This window comes from Glycine soja, chromosome 11 (genome assembly GCF_004193775.1).
Source record: "Glycine soja cultivar W05 chromosome 11, ASM419377v2, whole genome shotgun sequence".
Lineage (NCBI taxonomy): Eukaryota > Viridiplantae > Streptophyta > Magnoliopsida > Fabales > Fabaceae > Glycine > Glycine soja.
This window is the reverse complement of record NC_041012.1, coordinates 42,942,281-42,966,348: the sequence shown is the minus strand read 5'-3', so window position 1 is coordinate 42,966,348 and position 24,068 is coordinate 42,942,281. Positions and strand designations below refer to the sequence as shown.

The window sequence follows — 24,068 nt, the reverse complement described above, 5'->3', positions numbered from 1 at the left end:
GTTAAACCTATGTAAACCTATGTAAGCAGTCTTGTTTGTCCCAAACTATTTTCAAGCCTACTAGTTAAGATAGACAACAAACTTTATTCTGCCAGTTGTTGTTCTTGTGCTCTAATAATTATTTTTCGAGCAATTTGTGCCATATATTCGATTAATACAAATATTTAATCAATAAAGTAATACTAACATAAAATTTTGATCAATCAAGAACCAACATAAGGTCAACAAAAAATCAAGTTAATCACCCGCGTTAACATGCTCATCCATGAAAATTAGTGCACTTTTGCTACAATCAAAATTCGTACTTACAATTTACAACAACATTTAAATGCTGTAAACAAAAAAGTGACTACTTCCATTGGAAACTTCTCCATGTTAGTTACTACAGTTCAGAACTATTCCATATATTGTTGTTAGTTTCCCTCTGCAGCTTATCAAAGATCCTTTTGGTTGTTGCATGAGACTAGGTGCTTCATTAAAGCAAACAAAAAAATATTCTTATAACCAAAAGGAAAAGACTTTGTACAAAGAAACCTATTGGCTAAAGCACTATCACTTTGTCCTAACTCTTTTCTTTCCCTTCATTGGCATTGCAGGCCTCTGACCTGCAGCCCCACGTCCAACCTTTTTTGGTCGACCAAAACCTTTTTTCTTCACAGTTAAGGATTCCACTGAGGATGGAGATTCAACTTTACTAGGTTTCTTAGTTCCATGTGACACCCCAGATGCAGAGTTGTTGCCACCAACTGCCTTTGCAACTATTTTTCTGTTGCCTGGCCTTACACTTCTTGGTTTCACATGAGGATTATGCACAGGTAGTTTAATAGGAACATTGGTAGCTTGAGTGGTGACTTTGTTGCTCGTAGTACCCTTCAAAGTTTCCTTCATTTTTTTGGTCACAATGCCTCTTAGCAGTAGAACAGTTTTGTATTCACGAGTGCTCTTGGAGTAGAAGACTAAGGCATTGTTAGTGAGTAGGAGCAAGTCCCTGAAAAGTTCTACACTCGACTTAATTGTCTGGCTGCTAATTCTTGACCTTATAGTGTCAAAGTCCATATGTTGCCGGATCATTTTCTTGTACCTTCCTCTCTTCTGTAGTTAAATAGTAGTACACAAGTCATTTTAATGACTACTTAATGCCTTGGATCACCACTTGTAACAGTTTCAAAAAAAAAAAAAACAAAAAAAAATGCCAAGGTATGCAAATTCTACATATGCGGCTTGATGGTGTGATTGGTCATGGTAGGAAGGAGAGGTGAAATTTGATGAAGTGTAATATATGTATGAGTGAAAATGTAGTAATTAGTAGTTTCAATTTCATTTGTAAGTACATTGAAGAAACAGTTAAGGTTACTGAAATTTATATTCAGTCCTATTGCCTAGTACTTGCTAAACTAGAGGACCTTTGTATTTTGACTAGAACAAATGCACCGTAGAGAACAACAAACTACTATTATCACAAGCCACTAGTGAAAAATCAAATCCATTTGTCTGTGAGTAGCTTACTAAATCCAGTGCATCTGCATCTAAGAAACTAATGGACCTATCATCAAAGGCATTATGGTGAAAAAACTCAGAAACTAGCTATAGATGGAATAATATGAGACTTTAATTACACATACCTGACTATCAAGTCTGCGTCGGAAAGCCGGAGCACCTTTAGTTTCAAATATAAAATCCAAAATCTCCATCATGTCTTCCACCCTATCCTTTTTTAAGTTCCTATTTTGATCATCTACACCACATGATTTGGCAACTTCACCACAGTTGCTGGTCGAACTTTCTTTACACCATGACACAATGTCAGCCGAATCTAACAAGTCACTTTCCCCAACACTTGCTTCCTTCATATTTCTGCCACAATCCTTCCTCTTCCTCTTCCCTCTCCGTTTTTTAAGACTTCCTCCTTGTCCTTCGTATATAGTATGTGCCCGATTATCTACATTCAAAACTTTGGCCTGCTCAGTGGAGTGTGAAACCTCAGGCTTAGTCTCCATATCTTCCACAGACCGTGCTGGAACCGGACATTCAGGAGACCAGTTTGTCCTGGTTTCATGTGTGAAACTCCCAGCAGATAGCCCATCTTTTGATGTCTCTTTGGTGGAAGATTCAACTCTTTCCAATTTCTGTGAGGCTACATGTAACTTTGGACGAGCCGATCCTTTGTCAACATAACGATCATCTTTTTTCTCATTCTTTCCAGCCTTAAGGCTTTCAAGTTTAGATTCAAGAGACCTAAAAACAAAGATATTTTGTAAACTATACCCATATAAAGTATATTAGTTTTCCAACAATTCGAATGGATATTTTATTCAAGGCAAAGAAAAAAACTCACAGAAATTGAAACTTGTGTTTAAGAATGAATACTTTGTTGTCTTCTCACAAAAATCTGATCTTGAAGAGAAAAATAAATAAATGGAACTAACCCAATAGAATCTTCAGACACCTCCAGAGCTCTTTTCAGCTCTGCTACTCTAGTCTTCCTAAGTTCCTCAAACCAAGCCCTGAGAATGCCATTTTACCACAATACAATGAGATACAACACACAACTTCAATGAAATCTTCAAAAGGTATTTCATTAAATCTAAAACATGCACTAAAAACTTGGGATTTTTTTAAAAGAAATTTATTTTACTCACTTGTTCCCAGAGTACCGCTTTTGCAAGTCTTCATATTTGGCTTTACAGACCTGCAAAAATAATATCTTTTCCACAATTAATATTCACCAAGTAATTTTCTTTCATTTTTTTGTTATAAAGTATGAAGAAAATCAAACACTTCGTATTTCATTGAATAGCCAAATCTGACTCATGGTGGTATTTGATTTATTTTATATTTTATTTTTAGTTGACATTTTTCATATAATTATAAAAATGACATCTTAATTTTCATTTCTTTTATAATATATATATTAGAAACAACAAATATTGTAAAAATAAGATGATATTTTTGAAATTGTAAACTAAAGCACAAAAAATGAAGAGCAAAAGCAAATCAAACCCAAACTAAGTTGCAGTTCAACAAATCTAAAAATTCTCATCAATCATTTTTGTCCTTAACTTTACAAAATTCTCATATAGTAACTGATTTTACAAAATGATGTTGAAAAATAAAATAAAATAAAAAGACTGGCAAAGTTAAGGATTTTGCAAAGTTAGGGACTGAAGAGACTATACTGATAATCTCAGACTAAATTGGAGATTTAGTCATAAAGTAGTTTAATTTCCATCAAAGTAATTCTTTTAATGATATCATTGAAGATGTGATACAGATACGTCAAACCTCAAAAGTCACCAGTTAACTACGTCATATAAGGCATAGTATACTTCTTGACTTCTAGTACAGGAGCACAAGTTTCACACCTAAATTTATTGTGCTCACTTCATTCAACTATTAAGTTAGTTTTTGGTAGAAATGAAAGATGATAAAAAAAGAAGAAATAAACAATAAAGTTTCATATGACACGCACTCTTACTCTTTATTTTGATTTAAAATTTTGATTTTTTTTCTTTCTATTCTACCAAACATACACTAAGTTATCAACGCACAATGACAAGTTCATAAGATCAGCTAGTACTTAATTACTCAATGCGAGTCAAACAAAGACAAGAAAGCACAAAAGTGTGGTTTGGCCATTGACAAAATTATTTAGACATTTTACCCAAAATGGACATGCTAATCACGATTTTGGTGTGCCATGCATGTGCTGATGCTGATTAGCATAAATATAAAAGAAATAATTGGCTATTATCATTTATCATATATCATATCATAGAATAAACAAGCCAAAAGAATGTGTGCCACCTCACTGACCATGTGGAAGTTATGATGTAGAATGTGTAACGCATTAGGACTAAGTGATCAGCACCTATAGAGAACAATTGGCACGTGGAGGCCACCCATTGTATACATGACACGTGTCATCCACCGAATGGTCACTCTAACAATCTCTTTTGTGTACTATCTTTAGTTAATAATATTATTCTTTACTTAGGAAGGCCCAAGACTTGCTATTGGCTTGGAGTCACAATAGTTGATTTTCTTTTCCATTTGTTTGTTTAAAACAATCCTTGGTTTTCTATAACGACTCATAAAACGGACTAAAAATTCGTTGACTAATAATTCATCGTACTTTAATTGTTTTAACAAATAACCTATCAACTAGTTTGATATGAATTAATTATAACTTATAAGCTACGAAATCAGCCTAACGAGTCAAGAGAGATGGCTCACGAGTCACGACCGCGTAATGGTTGAGCCGTAGAATTTTAAAAATACACAAAATAAATAAAAAGAAAATTGCCTGAATATCAATATTTGGTTTTCCTAACTGCTAAGCTGCCTGCTTTATCTTTACTTTCTAGGTTTTTGGATTTCCATTTATACCCCCGTCATAAAATGCCATTTCCTTAGAAATGTCATCGACTAGAAAGACTATAAGTAACGGTTATTTTATAAGAAAAAATGACCTAGAAAATTCGGGGACCCTACGGGGCAACTTAACAAATACAATGAAATTTACCTTTTTTTTTATTTAAAAAAAAGCCCTTTTTATATAACAAACAAAAAATCCTTTGTCGTAATGCTGAAATCAACTCCTACCAAAATGTAAATACTGAAAATGAATTTATTATGGAAAAAATTCTAAATCTTTCACATCAATCCTTAAGTAATTTTTTTACTATTAAAATATATTTTACATATATTCATAAAATAGTAATTTTTTTACTATTAAAATATATTTTACATATATTCATAAAATATTAATTGCTTGGATTTTATATCATTCTTATCGAAGAAGATATCCCATTAATGAAAAACAATGAATTTCGGATTTAAACTTTAAAGTATAAAATATTGAATGATTTTATTTTATTTTATTTTTGAAAATTAGAGACAATAATCAAAGAAAAAACAAATTTATTTATTGAATTGTTAATTTTATTTTTTTTACCTCAGGTGTAATGATGTAGGGACAAACTGTTCGTGCCCGTAGCTCGGCGGCGACGACTTTCCAATTCCGGGCTCCGTAGCGGAGAACGGCGCCACCAAGGAGGAGCTCTTCCCAGGTGCCCCACCTCCCCATCACCTCCGTTCTCATCACCGTACACGTGCACGCCTCTGATAAAAAACTACAACAACCTTTTTTTAATGATATCCTATGCACCCGGCTCACGTTAGCAAACGCCGTCCTCGTTTTAAAAAGCCACCACACTCTCCGGCGACCAAAAGACCGTCAAAGACGGAATAAAAATGACTGGTGGCCGTGAAAAGAGGCTTCTTGGTATCGGAAAACCGGTTTCGGTGATGTGGGTACGGAGGAACAAGGCACAATAGCGGTTTTCGGGCGAAAATTTTGGGGAAAGAGTGGTTTATTCCGGTTTAAGGTGGTTTTCTGAGAGATTATGTTTTCTTGTATTTTTGGGGTTTGTTTTGTCGGGTAAAAGAATGCAAATTTAGATAACAGAGTATGCTTGAGACGAGAGGCTGAGATATTCTAATTGTTGTGCACAGAAAGGTTTCAACTTTGAAGTGAGAAGATCTCAACAGAAAATAATAACAACAAAAACAATAACAGCATAAGCAAATCGGAAAAAATAATGGATGATGAAACAATTGACAATTGTATTTTCCTAATTACGGGTCCTCTCTTTCTCTCTCTACCCCTATTTTCTCTCCCTCCATATGGAGTGTGTTTTATACGGGGAATTTTCGTACCAAATAACGATTATGCCCTCCACCACTTTATGTGTATTCTTTAAGGATAAAATGTAACTTTTGTCCTAATTTGTTAATAAATGTATTTTTTAAAAATAAAAATATAAAATTTAATTTAAAAAAAATAAAAAGTGTGACAAATATAATTTATGTTAATAAAATAATTTATATGATATATAAAATAAATTTTTCACTAAAATAATGAAATAATGATGAACGTGACCATTAAATAAACATGCTAGTAAGATATTATTTTTTGATGTAAATGTCAATAATTTTTTTGTATGATGAAAATGTTAATATTTTTTATTGGAAAAATGTCAATAATTTTTTTGAACCTAAATGTTAATATATTCTGTTAGACAAAAAATATTAATAAATTACTATTATTTAAAGAAAAAAAATGTCAATAATTTTTTATTAAACCTAAATATCAGTATATTTCTATTAGATTAGTTTGTTAGATTCAAAATTTTGTTTCATTTAAGAATAAAATATAATTTTAAGATAAATTTTCGCCATTTTTTATCCTTACAAGCATAACATTATAATAATCAATTAAAAAATATATTGACAAACATAATTTAAAACAAGCATAATAATAACGATAATATTAATTATCAATCATAATTTTTCTATCACAATAGAAATTATCAAAAATAAACATTGTACCGGTTTACCAAGATAAAACATTATAACAGTGTATTAGTCATTACGAATTTTTCCAAATTACCCTAAAATAGAAATATATATCATATTTAACTTCTTTGAATCTTAGCTATTTTATTAATAGTGACAGATGAAAGTTAACGACAAGATATATTTGTGACACTTTTACACTTTCGGATACTAAATTTTGTAATTTTCATTTTTGAGGAACGCATTTATCAGCAAATTACACATTCAAGGATAAAAGTAACTATTTACCCATTCATGTTCCCAAAGAATGGGAAGACGAAAAGCCAAGAAAATTTTATATGACAAATATGTCTTTATGTTGACAATTAGAGATAATCACTTTAATCATCATTTTAATGACAAATTCGTCTTTCTGCACCACGTAGGCTATTTTACGAAAGGTGACAGACTGTAGTTAACGGTCAATTATATTTATCGTATTTTTTATATTTTTTGGAACTAAATTTTATATTTTCATCTTTTAAAGACCAGTGAAATACATATTCACATTCAAGGAATAAAAATGACTATTTACTCATTATTTAATTAATGACTTTGGTTATCTTATTGTTATCATAGATTGCGAACTTTTTAAAGTGGGGGAAGGGTGCAAGACTAATATTAGAACGTGATGTTGAACAAGTTGTGTGTGGCCTCACTCACAGTCAGACGCACAGGTTCGGTCCATTCGTAATGAGATTTAAAGTAAAATTTAAGAATTTTTTATTTTAAATATAATATATATTTTTTTCAATATATGAGATCTTTTTTACTTATAAAAATTAATAATAAATAATATTTTTTTATGAACCTAAAGGTTAAACTTTATTTGTTTTATCAATGCGCCGCCGGCTTGCACACATGCTTTTTGGATTTGTCCATCTTCAAAATTCATATGCTTTGGTTTAGGTGTTTACTGATATTTTTTGCTTTATGATGGGTTTTTGTTTTTCTCGTGGTTGGTCCTGGGTACGTGTTACGATAGCACCATATTAAGATTGACGATGGAGAAATTTTGTTCTCAAGGTCAATATAATAACAAGAACTGGTTTGTTAGATTTTACAAGAAAAATTATGAGATGCCTTTTTTTTTTTCACTTCTATAATAATTCAATGTGTTGACCGCATTTTTTATATTCCTCTTTTTCTCTCCATCTCTAGTCCCTAAGAGGAGTTTCAACATAGGATTCGAATCCCTTATAGTTAGAGATTAAACTTCCATTGAATGACAAGTAACATTTAAATAGTTTCTACAAAAAGACACAATAATATATAACAAATTAAATAATCATTTTAGTAATTTTTTCTTTCAAAGTGGTCCTTTATTTTTCTAAAAAAAAAATCACTTTAATCACTTATCTTATTTAAAAGGTTCTAAATGATTTTTTATCTTTTAAAAAAATCGCTTTGTATCTAATTTTATTTAAGAGATTCAAAATAGTTTTTTAATTATTTAGATATATTTAACTTTATCTTTCATATAACACTCAGGATAAAAGATTATTTTAAATATATTTAAATAATTAAGGGATCAATTTGAATCTTTTAAATAAGATAAAAATAAATTTTAAAAAAATCAAACTAAAAGAGAAAAAGATAAAACAGCAAAATAATCAATCATTTAACCTCTATAAGATTATAAATAAACGGGTTTAAATAGTGAACTGATTAATGGCACGACAAAATAAAGCAAACACGAAACCTTAGTGTTACGCCAGTGGAAATGATAGGAGTTCCGTTATTTAACGCGGCATCTCCCACGCCACGTGTCAGTGACCCACAAATTAAACATTATAAACACCATCCACACTGGAGTTTACCCTGAAAGAACATGTTGTGTGGCTTCTTTTTTTTTTTTCATTTTTCTAATGACCACAACATTAGAGTTTAGAAGTCGTCTTGACCAAGAAATAAAATAAACTTAATTGCTAATCATATCAAGCGTAAAATGAAGCTCATTTGCTTGGCTTCTGCAACACCCGTAATTACATTACAGAACCAACAAAGTTGCATAGAATAAAGACCAAAAATATGATCATAGCGAATGATACAAGACCAGTTTGGACTTTGGAGCATCGTAAAAATGTGGCAGTAATTAGGTATAGGTTATTATTTGATTTATTTAATTTTGTTGAATGCCATTTTTCTATTGTACATTTTCTTCCGTGAACAAAATAATAGCAAATATTATTTTAATATAAACGCAATATCAAATTATTTTTAATATACTGCCAATCTAAAATTTTATAATATTCAATTAATAGGATGACACCATAAGTATTGCTTTTAATTTAACTACTATTAAATAAGTAATTTTAATGATATGATGACGTAGGATTGTCTATAGTATAAAATTTCAGAATGTAGTCTAATCCACTGTCCAACTACTGCATAGCTTTAGTGACTAACCTATGTTCTTATAAGTCTTGTCTCGTAGAAATTTGAATTTTATTTTAAGAGAATCCAAAACCATTTTGGTCCAATAGCGTTAATCTACCTTAAGGACAATAAATTAAGCACAGTGGATAAGATTTTTAACATGATAACCCTGGAGGAACAGATAATATCCACTATAAACAAACAGAAGCTGGAGCAGTTTGAACAAAAAAATTGAAGATCCATTTCATTGAACATAGAACATGTGATATACATAGAAATATGCATGACTGCTACTACATACATCTGATTGATACATATGCTGATAGTCACTATTATAAGCAGTGACCAAGGTGCACCAACCCCACTTTGGGTCAGTATCACTACTAGTCTACTACCGGTAATAACCAGAAAACAAATTAAAAAACTACATGCAAGCAATAGCCAAGATCAGTGAAGTTATGGACACAAAGCCGTCAAGACTGTTGGAAGACCAAGATCCTCTCAGATGGCTGCTTCCACCTTTCAAGTGTCTTAACTCTTAAGATGAGGTAAAAGAACTTTCTCCCAAACATATCATTAGATATAGAGCTCTTCCATCAACAAAGCCGATGACAACAGCTAATAGAGCAAATCATCAAGACAAAATTGTAGGCTATGATCACAATAACCCAACATGAAACCTTCATGTTTTAAGCACAATCCTGCCTAAAAGCATATTGAGCCATGCTACTCCTTCACAATTTGGCTTTAAGTTCGTACAACATCATCTTCAGTTAGGACTGCTGAAGAACAAGATTTAGCTCTAAGGCAGACCTGGCTAATATACCACCCTTCCTGCAGCAACAAAAACGAAAAAAGGAGGCTGTGATTCTTGGTTTCTGAATTACATGTGAATGAGGTGTCAGTGAAAGTTGCAAGGTATTCAAAAAACTTCTGAACATCATTTTACTGAATTCAATCGAATCCTCCCCATATCCCTCACCAAAGAAGAGACCAAAAAATAATGAGAACCTTGATGGGATTGGGAAGAAAAGAAAGTGTACAAGTTAACAATACTTATTTAAGAAAACAGAGAGATTTGTGCTTGATAAAAAATTATTACCAGAAACATGAATAATCTGCCAAAAAGGGAAACAGAAATGCAATTTTCCCAATATAAGAATGTTATTTTCAATGTCAATTGAATTTTCAAAATTCTGAAATAGAGACCAGCAAGAGTCTTCCCTTATTTTCTATATTAAAAACCATAATTCTACAAAATTCTTTTCAATTTACATATTAGTCAGCAAAGCAACATTAAAGACTGCATGATTACCGTATCAGTATTGGAAGAGTCATTTGGATCTTTTGTAGTTCCATAAAGCACTTGTTGCAGCATTCCCGCCTGTCCTCGAGATTTCATACAAGTTAGCTTCATTCACATATAAAATACATGAGAAAGTGAAAAGAATAATTTGTGAAAACGGATGTCACCTTTCTTCTTGATGTAGATCGACACCAACAGAGGGAGGTGCTGAAACAGTTGCAAGTACTGTTGGACCAAAAACTGCTACGACCTTTAACAGCATATCCAGTGATACCTTGACATGTCTGCACATGAGAACAGAGTAAATGTCTATCACAAGTTGTTTTTTTTACATAGGCTGACAATACTGGTAACAAACATGATATGTAAAGCTCCTGTTGCAAGATATTGGCCCTCATATTACAGCATGCTAAAAAATGAGGAAAGTAATAGGGTCCTGTGTTCAAATCCCACCATGAGTTTTCAAGCCAGTAAAATATTAAACAATTACCTTTCTATCTTGCTATCCAGCAAGCCTGTGAGCACAGGAAGTAAGCAAGAAAATAAATCTAAGGTGAAAATTTCCATCCTTTCCACAAGGACACTGATAACATCCGCTTGAACCTGCATCAGTATGAAATTATTTTCAGGACTATATACTCAATAAGAAAACCATAAGTTTCAAGTTAGGAAGTACTAAAAATAACAAAAAATAAACCAACAAGTGGCATACAAATGCTTCATAAAATACGCACAGAGTGATCTGGCAGCTTTCTCAAAGCATTGGTAGCACCTTTAATATCATTGCGTTCCCAAAAATGCCGCACCACCTACAAAAGCACACATTATTACCACTAACCAGTTAGTGACGTTAATTACAAAACGGTTCGAGTTTTTCATCATTTTCTTTCTTTAGCCCTGTTTAGCAGATAATAGAGCTACCTATCAGCATTACAGCACGTGGCCTAACACTTTTATAAGTTCCCTGGCTAAGAATAATACAGACTGAAACATCAAGTATATTAATAAATAAGGACCAAGCACCCAAACAAATAATATTAATAACTAGCAAAAATTACCTGTAACTTTGTCAAGCGTGAACGAAGATTACTCAATGTTGCATCATGAGTTTGCATCAGACCTTCAATGATTTTCTCTTCATTTGCAGAGTTTGAATCCTCTTTATAAATTTGAGGCTCAACTTTCTGCAAATTATATAACAGAATAAACATGAATTAGTTGAACTAAGCCAAAGTAACAATTCGTGAAAATGAGTGCATGATTAAGTTTGATCTTTCACAATCTTTCAAGGCATATGATATTTCATTTGTTACTTAGCACATTATAAGAAAAGACAGTGAAATTTAGAGAAATCAAAACAGAAACAAGAGCAATGACATTAGAGCAATGTTCCAAATTCAGATAGGGATGCGTTCAGATAGAGGTTCAAGAGAAAAGATCTGAGAAGCTAACTCCTAAACTTAGGATATCATGAACAAAGTTAGAGTCTGTTTTAATACATAATAATTTTTTCAAAGATATTTATTTCCTCTAGACCAATTTAAGCAATTACATTTTATCTAGCTATTTTCAACCAACAACTATGAAATGCTGTAAATGGATTTTACACATAGCATTTAAACTAAAGTTCAATCTGGATACAAAAAAGAGCTTGCTTATTGCCAAAGCTCATTTAGATATGATGGGTCTAATTTTGTATTCTTTACTTTATTTTGTTGAATATGGGTTTCCTATCATAATAAGCTTAAAAATAAGTACAGATTACCTACTAAACTGGGACCTACTGACCTACATATAACAGTTTTTCAGTAAAAAAAAATAGAAGCTACAGTGAAGATGCTCAGATGCTACTTGCTAGTATCAAAAAAATTTTAAAACCAAGATAGAATTTTACCACTGTGTTAGGAGACTTATCAGTTTCAGATATTGTCTTGGGAAGGGGGGGCAAATTGTTTCGATCTTCATTGAAGGGAATTCTTTCCCTCCTCTCAAATACCACGGGTGTAGGAGATGCTTTAATTTGATCTTCATTGTGAACTTTTTCTCTTGTTTCATTTATTGTGGGGAGGAATACAGTAGTTTGATCTTCATTGATTTGAATCTTATCCCTTCGCTCAAACCTCTCAACCAATGACCGGGTCCTTCCTCGTACAACAGCAACTGCCAAAATAGAACATAAAAATATTCAATTTTCAGTGGGTTTAATAAAATATAAAGTTGCATATATAAGGGATTGGCAGATTGCAAACCTCCATTAACATATTTAACTGGACTAATCTCTTCCTTGCAGAGTGAGGATTCGTCACCTGAAACATAATGAGGATATCACTTGTAAACTCAAAAGACTCAACTTCAATCATAAATAATAAGCCAAGTATGCATTAAATCTGTGTTTGAATGACTTTACACATGGAAGTTCAGCTCTTTTACTAAAGCAGAGCCAAAATCTGAACAAGCTACTTGTCAGAATATCTGCTTGTTCACATCCCTAAAAAGAACTTATCTGTCAAGAATCTTGGCCAATAATTTATTCGCTATTTCTCAAAAGGAAATAGAAGTTGGAAATCAAAGGCAAGCTATACTACAGAGAATTTCATAACATCTTGGCAGATTTAAAAGCAGGGGCCCAATGTAAATATTTGCAAGTACGATGAAAGAACAAGAAACAAAATATGATTAGAAATTAGCTTTTTTTTAGAGGGTAAGGTAGCATGTGGCACAAACTAGAAATATAGTCCAGGATCAAAGGAAAAAAAAAACAGCAGTTCAATCGATGAGAAGTTGAATAGTTGAGGTCAATGAAGCTAACAATCTACCCGTGCTATAACTAAGGAGAGAGAATTTGTTCATACTTTATAGAAGTGGAAAAGTAAACTAGATAAAGGAGATTAAGAAAATAAGATAGGGAGATATAATCAGCATTCAGCAATAACTTGCATTTGATCAGCTCAGTGGTTAATGAAAAAGCTTACATTTTGTTTGTTCAGAAAATCTGCTTGGAGATAGAGTCTTGTCAAATTTGTCTGTAACACTCTTGATAGGATGTTTATCCTCACAAGATTCCTTAACTTCATTCTGAGATCCTAGATTCGGTTGGAATTTGGGTTCTTTTGTGCTGTCTAATTTAATAGCAGTATCACAAAAAGTTCCAGAATTCACATCTTCTGAAAACCTATCAACATCAAATCTGCCTGTGGATGCTCTTCTTACATGAGCTGGTCTAAGTAGCATTCCAGGTTTTGTCTTTGAAAAGGTGATGGTCTCTTTTTCTGATTTTGCTGAGACTTTACCATCAGGAGTGTCCCGAGGTACAATGTTTGGTGCAATGAAAGATTTTCTAATTGCTTGTTCATTTGATTTTACACGAGCTCCTGTTGCAGGACTCTGCTTCATTGTTCCCAAGTTGCAAATTTCCTTGAATTCCTCTGGGAGATCTACTTTTGTCGAACTTAAAGACCCTGATCTCTGTAAAGTAACAGGTTTCCCTCCAGAAGCTTTACATGGAAGAAAATACCATTTTATTAGATACACAATTGGCAAACAATCGGAATCATAATACACAGACACCAGAACTATGCAAGTATTTATGTATGTATCCTCATTCATCATGTCAAGAAATTCACTAGATGTTAGCATAAAAATTAAACCCACTTTAAGTAATTTCAACAAAACTGTAAACATATTCTTTGCGAAAACAACCCATTGATGCAATGGGGCTTCGTGTCAATTAATCTACTAGGTTGTACTATACAGTGCAGATTCTTGCAAGCTCAATTGTTTCAGAATCTTGACAAATCCAAATCTAAACCAAACTTAAACCAAGAGAAGTGATTCAGTACAAGTTAGGTCTATCAAGTTAACCAATACCAACAGGGAATATTTGTGTTGGCAAAGCATTAAATGCAGCAACACTCTGCCATCAAATGAGGCAATAACAGTGCAACTTATAGTACAGAATTTCAATTTCCAAAGAGTAACTAAGGAGAGACAAAAGAAGAAAAACAGTGGCTTACAGTCAATATATATATTCTTTATCTCCTTTGACTCATCAGGAGACATGCTGCGCGACCCAGAGGTTGGTCCTACATTAACTTCTACTTTCTCCAGTTTACTTCCCTGAAGACCAAGTTTTTGTTCTGTGCTTTCATTTTTCTTGGGATCCAAGCCAGTACCATATGGCTCAATAAGCTGAAATGTTGAAACTACCAGTCAGAATAAGGCTAACAGGAAATAAAGAATAAAACATCTATCTCAATATATTTCATTCAGACTAAAGGGATGGCAAGTGCGCATGTTACAGCTAATACCCATATTCTTTGAAATATTATCTCATCTATTTACTATTGAAAAATAAGTATATAAATCCAATCACTAGGAAAAATAATGAGCAATGGTAGAAAAAAAGATTTCTTCTCATGCAAACCTGGAGTGTTATTGCACTATATACTTCATTATATGTGCCGGAACTCTGTTTTCAAGTCTATTAGTTTTTCCCCAATTTCGGTATTGGCATAAGCAGGGGACAAGTGATGGCATCACACAGCCTTTATAAGTACAAATTCACAAGCACACTAGAGCTAAATCTATAATTATAACAGATAGATCATGTTTAAATTAAAAAGTAAAAGATTCTTGAAATTGATAATAGTGGATCCTACCGATATATCTGCTACCCAAACTCCAACAGAATTTCGGTAGAATGAGCACCCCAAAAGTTTCCCATCGTGAATACAAAGATCACCAAGTGTTGTCCATCCCATATCAATAGTATCATGACATATAACAGGTTCCCATGAATACACCTACAGCATATCAGAACATAGAAATGACATCTTAAATCAGTTCTAGATGCTGCATTAATAATTTATATAATCTAACATTGTAACTTTTTTTACCTTCAAACCATCTTCATGTCCAGTAAATAGGGCCCTTCCATCAGGATGAAAAGCTATTGAGCGTACCCCAGTAGCCTTACAAAAATAATAAGATATAATTCAAATAAGTATCATAAATTAAAAGCAATATAAACTATACTTATCAAAGAATATGTTTGTGTGTGTATGTGTGTGAGCTGCACTTGTGCTCGTGTTTGGCATTGTGGACAGTTAGGCATGCTTCAAAAGCAATAAGTTTGATACATATATGGTACTATATAGAATACTAGATCATTTTAGGAATCTATAAGCTTATAATTAAAACAAGACACACTAGAATCTGCAGGTTCCAGAAAATAAAAAATTAACCCTGACAAATGCAGAAAATAGAGAGACGTTCTTGTCCATAACTACATTAAAAAAACTTCACCAAAAACTTATCTACAACCAACAACAATGTGATGACAAACGGGAAAGAAGTGTAAAGAATGGTGATTCCACATACAAGTTGACAAAGTTACCATGGAAGTTAGTATGTAGTGGTGGTACAAAAACTTGTCTAGAGATTTTGTGAAGGAGAGAACAGACAGATACGCAAGCACAAATTATGGCATAAATCAATATAATTGTTTCCTTTCAAGCAGAGTAAGAAAGATTCAGAAAGTTTAGATACCTCAGGTCTAGCAGATCCAATCAGTTCAAAGGTTTCTAAATCCCAGAATTTCACTGTTCTATCTGCAGAACCTGCAAAACAGTTTGTGAATTTCAATAAGTTCTTTTTCATTAACTTATATATTAGAAATAAATCAGGACTAACATAACTCCAAAAGTTAGCTCAAGAGGGTTGGATTGCACAAGCCTTAAAATGATTTACTTTAGCCATATTCTTATCTAATGTGGGACATCTTAACATCATATTTATGGAAACAAGAAAAGTCCATTATTTAATTTGGGGCTAAAAAAAAATTAGTATAAACATGAAGAGTAGGCCAAGAAGGGAGGTTGTGCAAGGGACAGTACAATATGCCTTGTTAGTATTCATTATGATTTTTTTGCTCAGCTTTTGGATCTCTATTGTTTTATGTTTCTATCAGTTAATACAGCGAAATTTTTAGTGAGTACCATGCTTATCCCATGTTTTAAATTTGATTCTGCTATTAATTGTAATCACATTTCAATTATGATTTCTAGGCAGGACACGGTTCATGATTCGATAAAAATCATAAATCACAGTTAACTAGGAAAATATAGCACACAATCATTTTTTAGAGCTTAATTGATAGGTTTTATATTAATGCATGCTTTGCTTTTATATATTTGTGAGATAAAATATCTGGAAATGAGATATTTGATCTAGATGAAATTATAATTAAGCTAGGCAGATTCTAGACCTTGGTCAATTTAAATTTGATTAATTAGATTTAATATTTGGTTGCTGTTAGAATTTCTATTTTATCAATTTTTATCTAAATTAATTTTGTCTAACTAGATTGAGGAAATTTTTCAATACCTAGAAGTTAACCCTGAACTGGACTATACTAATGTACATTCATGCACTTGTGAGTTATTTCAAAACTTATGAAAGTGATAAAAACATTTGGCAGCCACTGCTAGAGATTTAGTTAAAATTAAAAGTTTTAGGTTTTTGTTAAATTGGCATTTCGGGAATCCACACCACTCGTTTCACAATTCAACAATTGCATATGTTAAAACTTTATTCACGAAATATTCATATAGCAGCATGTTAAATATTTTATATAAAATAAAATGCCAAGGCTGACCTCAATCTATATAAAAAGACATAAGAATCTACCAAAGAACAGCAAAAAAAATTCCAAATAAGAGGATATTTAATATTAACAGTTTTGTTAACATCAGCCTTTAGTGCTGAGGTTAAGCAATTAAAAGCATAAAGTTTTTATTGGGGAAAAAGAAAGCACTTATTATATTACACTTTTGTTTTTCCATGTAATGTTTCTTTTTCAATTAAAAGTTTCCAGTTTTAATTGTTTAAAATCAACCCTCAGGGTAGATGTTAACAAAACCATTAATATTTCAGTGCTCTAGTTTGGGTTACTTTGATCATCTAAAAATTATTGAGTTTCAAGATTAAAGTCTACTGCTCACTACTCATGTCGGCAGTGAATGATCCATCTGTGCAAACATAGGAAAGATGTGAAAACCTTATCCACCCCAGATTCTTATAATAGCATGTTAAGTACGTTACAGAAATGTCCAAGACTGAAGTCAATCTGTATTGGAAGAGCTATGGATCTAACAAAAGTCTGAGAAAGAATAAACAAAAAAGTGGGTCATTTAGTACTTTATGCTGGCTTTCTCAGATCATCTAAAATTAACAGGAAGTTTTGGGAGTTCAGAGTCTACTGCTCATTACTAAGGTCAGCAGTAAATGATCCATCCACGAAAATAAAGAATAAAACATGAATTATTTTGTACTTCTGTCACTGTTATTGTCATGAATGATCAAAACTGTAAACACTGATCACAGGTTTAAGGTTTGAATTTGTCAAATTTCAAATAAGATTGAACCCAAGACCAACCAAAAATTCTAACTATACTAAAGCATGATACTAGCCCACGTCTAGATCTAGCTATAAAACTCTTCAAATGATTTTCCATAAAATTTCTACCGTTTTTTTTAAATATTTAGATTTTAATGGCCCTAACTCTTAAATGCTTCAACTGATCAAAAGTTAGTAAATCACCTGTAGCCAGAAGAAACTCAAGCGGATGGAAATCTATTGATCTAATGTGTCCTTCATGGAACTTGAAGTCATGCAAGAGCTTCCCAGCTGTTAGATCCCACACCTATACATTGTAGTGATGCAGATTCTTGATATATTGGTATAAAAATTGTGTATGTTAATATCTACATTGCATGTTATAGCATCATGGATCTAAGAATGTCCATATTGTTACCTTCACAACATTATCAAATCCACCAGAAACAACCCAACGGCCATCTGGAGTGAATTTGATAATACTGATGCCCTGGCTATGACCCTTGTAAGTATGAATACATCCTTTTTTTCTGATGTCCCAAATCTTTAGATTAGTGTCCATGGAGCCAGATGCAAAAAATTCACCAAAGGGATGAAACTCAACAGCAGTACAATTGGATCTGTGTCCAGCAACAGTGCGAACCACTATACTTCAAGAACAACAACAAATATATTAGAAGCGTTATACTGATAATTTTTCAAAGGCGGGAACCTATATGGTAACCAAGAAATGAAAAATGTTTTAAGATTTCGAAATCAGCAGTAGTAGAAGACTCTATGAAGCATGGACACCTCTCTCGTTCGAAGTGTCGGACATGTTACACACCACGACTTGCCCGACACTTCTTATTAGGTGTCTGGTTTAAAAATTACTCTTTGTTGGCTTGAACACTTAAGTTGTCACCTTTACACAGCTAATACACTTGAAAAAACATAGAAGATTGGCTTAAAAAGATGAATATACTATCAATTTAGATATTTTGTTATATGTTACTCATTTCATTTAATTAGAATCTCTTTGTTTGTGTGCGAATGCGGTGTCCCTTTGCCCAATATTTTAGACATTAACCGTGTCGAAGTGTCCGGTGTCCATGTTAGAGTTCATGCTTCATGGGTAGCAGTACTTATGGAATCCCTTATAAAGTTATGCAAGCAAGGTATATGGCCAAACTGCCAAATTCACAATTCTTTAATCAAGTATTTATTTATAACCATCCAGTTTCATTTCTCTAGTTTACAGTCTAATGCTCCATAAATACACACCATTCTAGATTGTAATATTGGCCAAAGTTCATTCATCATAGTGTAGTGGACTAATTGACTTACTCTTTGCTTCTTCCAAATCCCAAAGCTTTATCACACCCGTCGATGCTCCACCAAGAACTAACACTTCTCCTGAGTCAAATGCAACGGATTCAACTGGACTAGTATGACCAGATAGACTCTGCATATATTTACAGTAAGTCAAGCATTGTTAGGTCACAGTTATACACGTGCCACCTGGCACTACTGCCATCAAAAGAAAGTCACACACAACTCATAAATATATTACAGATGATATATTATTATGATCTGCGTATGGTAGTAAATCCCAGTTTCGCAGTATCCTTCCTATAGTGACAATGCCAAAAATATAAAACAGATAAGTAAGGAAAACAAAACAAAACTTACTACATAATATAAACTGAAAGCAAATCCTTCAGTAAAATGCAATAACAATTGCAAAGCAAGTAGGGGACATCAGCAATAGACCCTCAATTAAAGTGGTCTGACCAATGGTGAATGATCCTAACTAGAATGCTAGAAAAACAAAGGCAGCAATAACACTGACCGTTATAGGAGTTGGTTTTCCAATAGTCCACAGATTGACCTTGTGATCATCCCCTCCTGTAATGAAAAGACGGCACGCCTTCTTTCCAATATTTAAACAATTGACGCTTGCTGAATGAGCCACAAATTCCTCTACAGTTTATTGGCTAAGGAATACACATTATTATCAAATACACTCAACAACAGATTGAAGAGGTAAATAACTAAATCAAAACCCCACAAATTAAAAATCACCCTTTAAGCTAAACCATCAAAATTTTATATCTTTCAATATCCGATTTCCAGAAGATCAGAGAGAGAAAAAAATGTGTGCAGATAAGGGAGGGGGAAAAAAACCTTGAAAATTCCCTTTAACTTCTGCAAAAATTTCCGGGAAACCAATTCGAACAAAAAAAAAAACAACTTTTCACCATAACTTCCAAAATTTGCATCACTTCTTTTTCCCCTGAAAACAAACACACCAAATCCCACCTTGCCGTCTCCCTATAACATGAAAACCAAAACCAAAAGGTAGAATTAGAAGAACCCCCCACCACCCCCACCCCCCAAAAAAAAAAGCTTTTGAAGCAACAAAGAAATACCTAACCTAGACTTCAATAGAAACTCAGCTACAAGTAAATAATTTTAATTTTTTTCTTTAAAAAAAAAAACAGTTTCGGTCTTCCAGATAAGCATTTTCTCCAGCAAAATACATTTATTTATTTATTCTTAAGAAAAGAAAGGATACGTATTTTGTATCCACGCTTTGCCATTTTTTGTTGGGCGCCTCAGAAAGCAGCTTGTGAAGCTGAAATGAAATTCCTTTCTTAACTGAAGAAGCAATTCAGAACTTGGGTCTACTGCAAAGATGGCTCCCCCTGCTGCTGCTACTTGTTACTAATCCACAACGATTCAGAACACAAAGAAGAAGAAAAAGAAGAGATTCTTCGGTGGGTGAAGATGGAAATCCGAAGCGGAAGGTAGGAATTGGATTAGATGTGTCAGATCAAAAATGGTCTCAAAAGAATAATAATAAAAAGAAGAAAAAGATGAAGAAGAAGAAGAATACAGATTCAACAGTGAGAAATGAGAAAGGGGAATGAAAATTATGGCTAGGAATTTATTTTTCTCAATAAATACTTTCCTCTCCTCTTGCTTTTTGTAAAATATTCATATTCATTTATTATTTCTTTTCTTTTCAGACATTAATTATGTGTGGAGCAACCAGCAAAGACGCGTCTGCGTTGCAGTGAAAAAAAAATTATTATAAGTGTTTAGACAGCAAAGATCTTGAGTTAAATTTTTGTGTTTATCATGTTTTTAGTATAAAAAAATGATTGAGAACTTAATGCTTTGTTTTTTAATTATGTTTCCCAAAAATATTTGTTTTCTTAGGAATAAAAATAATTGTTTTCAAAGTAGAAACATTATTATAAGTTTTTATAAATATTAAATACACTTATAAAATTTCTAAAACATAATTTTCATGGCTACTGTTCCCTCTTCGGACTCAAATGCCCTCCACATCTTGCTGTTATACTTGTGAAATTACCTAAAAGCCCGTTTATTTGTTGCTGACGTGTAATCACATTTGACATAGCTTTTTTTTAAAGTATATAATATAATATTTTTTGAGGCATGGATTAATTATTTTTATATTATATTTATTATTATTTGATGTGAGGTAAGAATTGCTCCGGTGACCGTGGTTTTATTCTATTTTATTGTGTATTGCACGTTAGTGTCTACACATAATCATTTTATTGTTTTTTTTAGGAAGAAACAATTTTATTCTATTTCATGCATAATATGTTTAAATCATATTTATTTATTATTATAAATTATAAACTTAAGCTATAAACCTTAAAGATATTTACTTACAAATACTTTTCTTTCTCTCTCTCTCTACCTAATTTATTGAGTAATTTAACTAATAATTGAACAAGAAGCAATTTGAAGATAATAAAAAGGAATGAAAATGACTTCCGTCGAACGACGAGAGATTCCTTATAACATAATCTTCCTTTCTTCATCTTTAATTTTTCATTATGTTGGGGAAAAGCTTTGAACGGGATATCTATGTTTCATTGTCATTCAATAATATGGATGGCCATATATCAACTACATTAAAAAACAGTTAGTGACGAGGATGAACTCTAGAGACTATAATCTATTCAGTAGATATATAAGTGATCTTCTTTTAGAACAAACTTCTTTTTTTTTTTTTCTTTTCAAAATGTCCGCAAATACCTTAATCTTTTAAAATATGAAAAGTTATTAGCTTTTTAAAAATCATAAATGTTTATTATATTGATTATTAATTTTAAAACTAAATGTTTGATTTCTAAGAATTAATATAATTATTATTTGTGATTTTAAATAACTAGAGTAAGATTTTTATATTCTTAGAAATTAACGTATTCATGTCAAACAGATTAATTAAAAAAACAAGTATGTTAATTACTATGATACTTACTTTTAAAGTGACCTTACTTCATCGTCATCTAATTGTAGCACATTCCCTTTCCTTTCTAGTGTGTGTGTCAAACAGTTAGGAGCTACCGGTGTATGATTTCCATTAACAAACAGGACATTGGTTTAGATCAAATGTTTCTTTCAATTAATTCGAATTTGTTGCAATCAAAATTTCTTAGAGTTAGTGCAGTGGGCCAATTTTCGCAAGCTAGAATTTAATTGCATGTGAGTGGTTGAATTTAGTGATTTCAAAATCTCAATTGCTCAAATCTTGTATACATGTTTATTACCAGAAGATATTAATGATTTTTTTTTCTTTCACAATTTATATGTTTAGGTATCATTCAAGTTCAATTAAACCTATTTTCAACATCAACTCAACACTCATCTTACTTCTACATTTATGTATTGAAATATGTAAAATTTATATTCAACGAAAATGATCAAATAAGTTTCCAACACATGAAAGATATGTGTATATATGCTCACTAACGAAGACGCATCATATATATACATGCGTTACACAACAACACGCTTCCTAAATATCAAATAACAATTGATAGAGATCACAAAAGAGAATAATCACGTACCAATATCATTTTGTTTTCACACAAATATGAACCTCTTGTAGAAGAGAAAGATGAAGCATATAAACAAAAGGTCATTCATCTAAGAGGTACGCAATCTTCTATAATTTTTATCATCTTCTAACTCTTATTTTTACGGAGTTTTTATTGGTAACTCGTTTTCATTGTCTGTTCGGAAGAATAAAAGAAGAATAGCACCCTCATTTTAATTATATTTGCAACAGAAAATTTATTCCTGTTGAGCTAGCGAATAACACATTATATTACATTATAAATAAAGCAATTATATGTAATGAAAAACATCTTCAAAGTGTGTTTAGGTAGGTGTTTTTAATTATTATTCTTAGGCAGGTGATGTAATTTTAGGTAATTTTGGCCTTGTAAAATTATTTTTTTTATTGAAAGTGAGTTTAAAGTAAAGTAATTTTAGTAAAAATATTTTGATGTGCTAAGAATTTTATAGAAATGTAATTACATTATTTAAGTAACATTACATATAAAATTACAGGAATAATTTTGTAAACACATGCCATTATTTTCCACCGCAAAAGAAAATGCTTCTACCAAAATCATGATTTTGGAAACAAAACCAATTCTCTACAAACTTTGGTCTATTTACTATTTACATTCATTGGACTTGATTTCTCTCCCTCAAATGATTTTTCCAACGGCAATGTGTGTGCCTTGTTGTCTTGGTTACCTTTTTCTCCCTCTATTGTTGCTTTTTGAACCTGCCGAAAAATATTACATGAAGTTTCTGAATTATTTATAAAGGAAGCCCGAATTAAAAGAAGAAAAAAGGTTTATCATGTTCGACTTCTCAATTCTATGATTGTGGGGTTGAATTGGGGAAAGTGAAATGTTTTTCATGTGCAAGACGGCAAGAGAATGTTTTGGCAAACACCACATTCACTGAAACATGAATGTTCCTTGCATCATGAGAATCATAGCCGTGACCCATATAAATGCAATAAGTAAAGATAAAGGGAATCATTGACTAAGCGTTGGCACCACAGCCTAATGTCTGCTCCAATAGATGAAACATTATTTTTCTAAACACAAATTTGAACTTAACAAACAAAATTAAAAATTCTCTTAAGCTTATAATATAGTTTCGTATTCATCTTTTTGAATGCTTAAAAATTGTGAGAAAAATTAAGCACAAAAAACTACAAGAAAAATATATTTTTTGTAGGCTTTTGGCCGGGATTATGTAAAAATAAAATCACCATATAAAAATTTCATCAGCCCATAAATGGATGCAGGGCACATGGATAGGAAAATGCATTATTCGTAGTACGTTTCTGTTACGATGTTAGGCTGCACTGTTTAGAACTTGTTTTGCACGGTTCTTTTCTTGTCATGTGTAGTTGTTGTGTACTCTATGACCCACGTTGTATTAATAAACGAACAAAAAAATCTATGATTAATTATTTTGAAACTTATTTCCTATTTCTAACATTTTTATTTTGTTTTCTTTCAATCCAATCCTATAAATAAAAATCCAAAGGTGGATTTTTGTGAAATGTGAACCAGTACACACAGACAGGAACGAACAAGAACAGAGATTCCTTGAAAGTCGTGGGCTGAAAATTATCGAACTAGTTCCATTTTCATACTAATTCCTTCATATTTTAAATTAATAATGAAATTAAACAACGTAAGTATTTGACTGACAAAAGGGAGAAAAATTGTCGTACAACCCGTGGCACCGTCATGG

The 24,068-nt window shown here is 32.1% G+C and overlaps 2 protein-coding genes across 3 annotated transcripts; both read right to left on the bottom strand.

Moving 5' to 3' along the window:
• Positions 1-216: 216 nt before the first annotated feature.
• On the bottom strand, positions 217-5,687 carry LOC114377319. The gene is made up of 5 exons (XM_028335772.1): positions 4,955-5,687; positions 2,640-2,689; positions 2,427-2,504; positions 1,623-2,235; positions 217-1,092 (listed from the first exon to the last, which is right to left on the bottom strand). The coding sequence occupies exons 1-5, from the start codon at positions 5,099-5,101 to the stop codon at positions 553-555; spliced, it is 1,428 nt and encodes a 475-aa protein (XP_028191573.1). The 5' UTR covers positions 5,102-5,687; the 3' UTR covers positions 217-552.
• Positions 5,688-8,992: 3,305 nt separating this feature from the next.
• Positions 8,993-20,396, bottom strand: LOC114375942 (katanin p80 WD40 repeat-containing subunit B1 homolog). 2 transcript variants are annotated; one of them, XM_028333810.1, is made up of 18 exons: positions 20,035-20,396; positions 19,309-19,439; positions 18,804-18,921; positions 17,896-18,122; positions 17,682-17,784; positions 15,629-15,699; positions 14,977-15,051; positions 14,740-14,883; positions 14,095-14,269; positions 13,054-13,575; positions 12,331-12,387; positions 11,976-12,241; positions 11,140-11,265; positions 10,816-10,890; positions 10,572-10,684; positions 10,249-10,365; positions 10,091-10,159; positions 8,993-9,609 (listed from the first exon to the last, which is right to left on the bottom strand). In XM_028333810.1, exons 1-18 carry the CDS (start codon positions 20,057-20,059, stop codon positions 9,549-9,551), a joined length of 2,475 nt encoding a protein of 824 aa, XP_028189611.1. In that variant the 5' UTR covers positions 20,060-20,396; the 3' UTR covers positions 8,993-9,548. The 2 variants fall into 2 exon arrangements, with proteins under 2 accessions (XP_028189611.1, XP_028189613.1); XM_028333812.1 differs by lacking the exons at positions 19,309-19,439; positions 20,035-20,396 and having other exon boundaries at positions 17,896-18,127; positions 18,804-18,915.
• Between the last annotated feature and the right edge of the window lie 3,672 nt (positions 20,397-24,068).

Bases quoted from the DNA above. Each gene is read 5' to 3' on its own strand.
- LOC114377319 (XM_028335772.1), bottom strand. From the start codon at position 5,101: ATGAGAACGGAGGTGATGGGGAGGTGGGGCACCTGGGAAGAGCTCCTC. The intron at 2,505-2,639 runs GTGAGTAAAATA...TGGCATTCTCAG, and splicing joins AAGCGGTACTCTGGGAACAA to GGCTTGGTTTGAGGAACTTA. The intron at 2,236-2,426 runs GTTAGTTCCATT...CTTTGTTTTTAG, and splicing joins GTGTCTGAAGATTCTATTGG to GTCTCTTGAATCTAAACTTG.
- LOC114375942 (XM_028333810.1), bottom strand. From the start codon at position 20,059: ATGGCAAAGCGTGGATACAAAATAC. The intron at 18,922-19,308 runs GTCAGTGTTATT...AAATATATGCAG, and splicing joins GAAAACCAACTCCTATAACG to AGTCTATCTGGTCATACTAG. The intron at 9,610-10,090 runs GTAATCATGCAG...TTGTTGCTGCAG, and splicing joins ACTCTTCCAATACTGATACG to GAAGGGTGGTATATTAGCCA.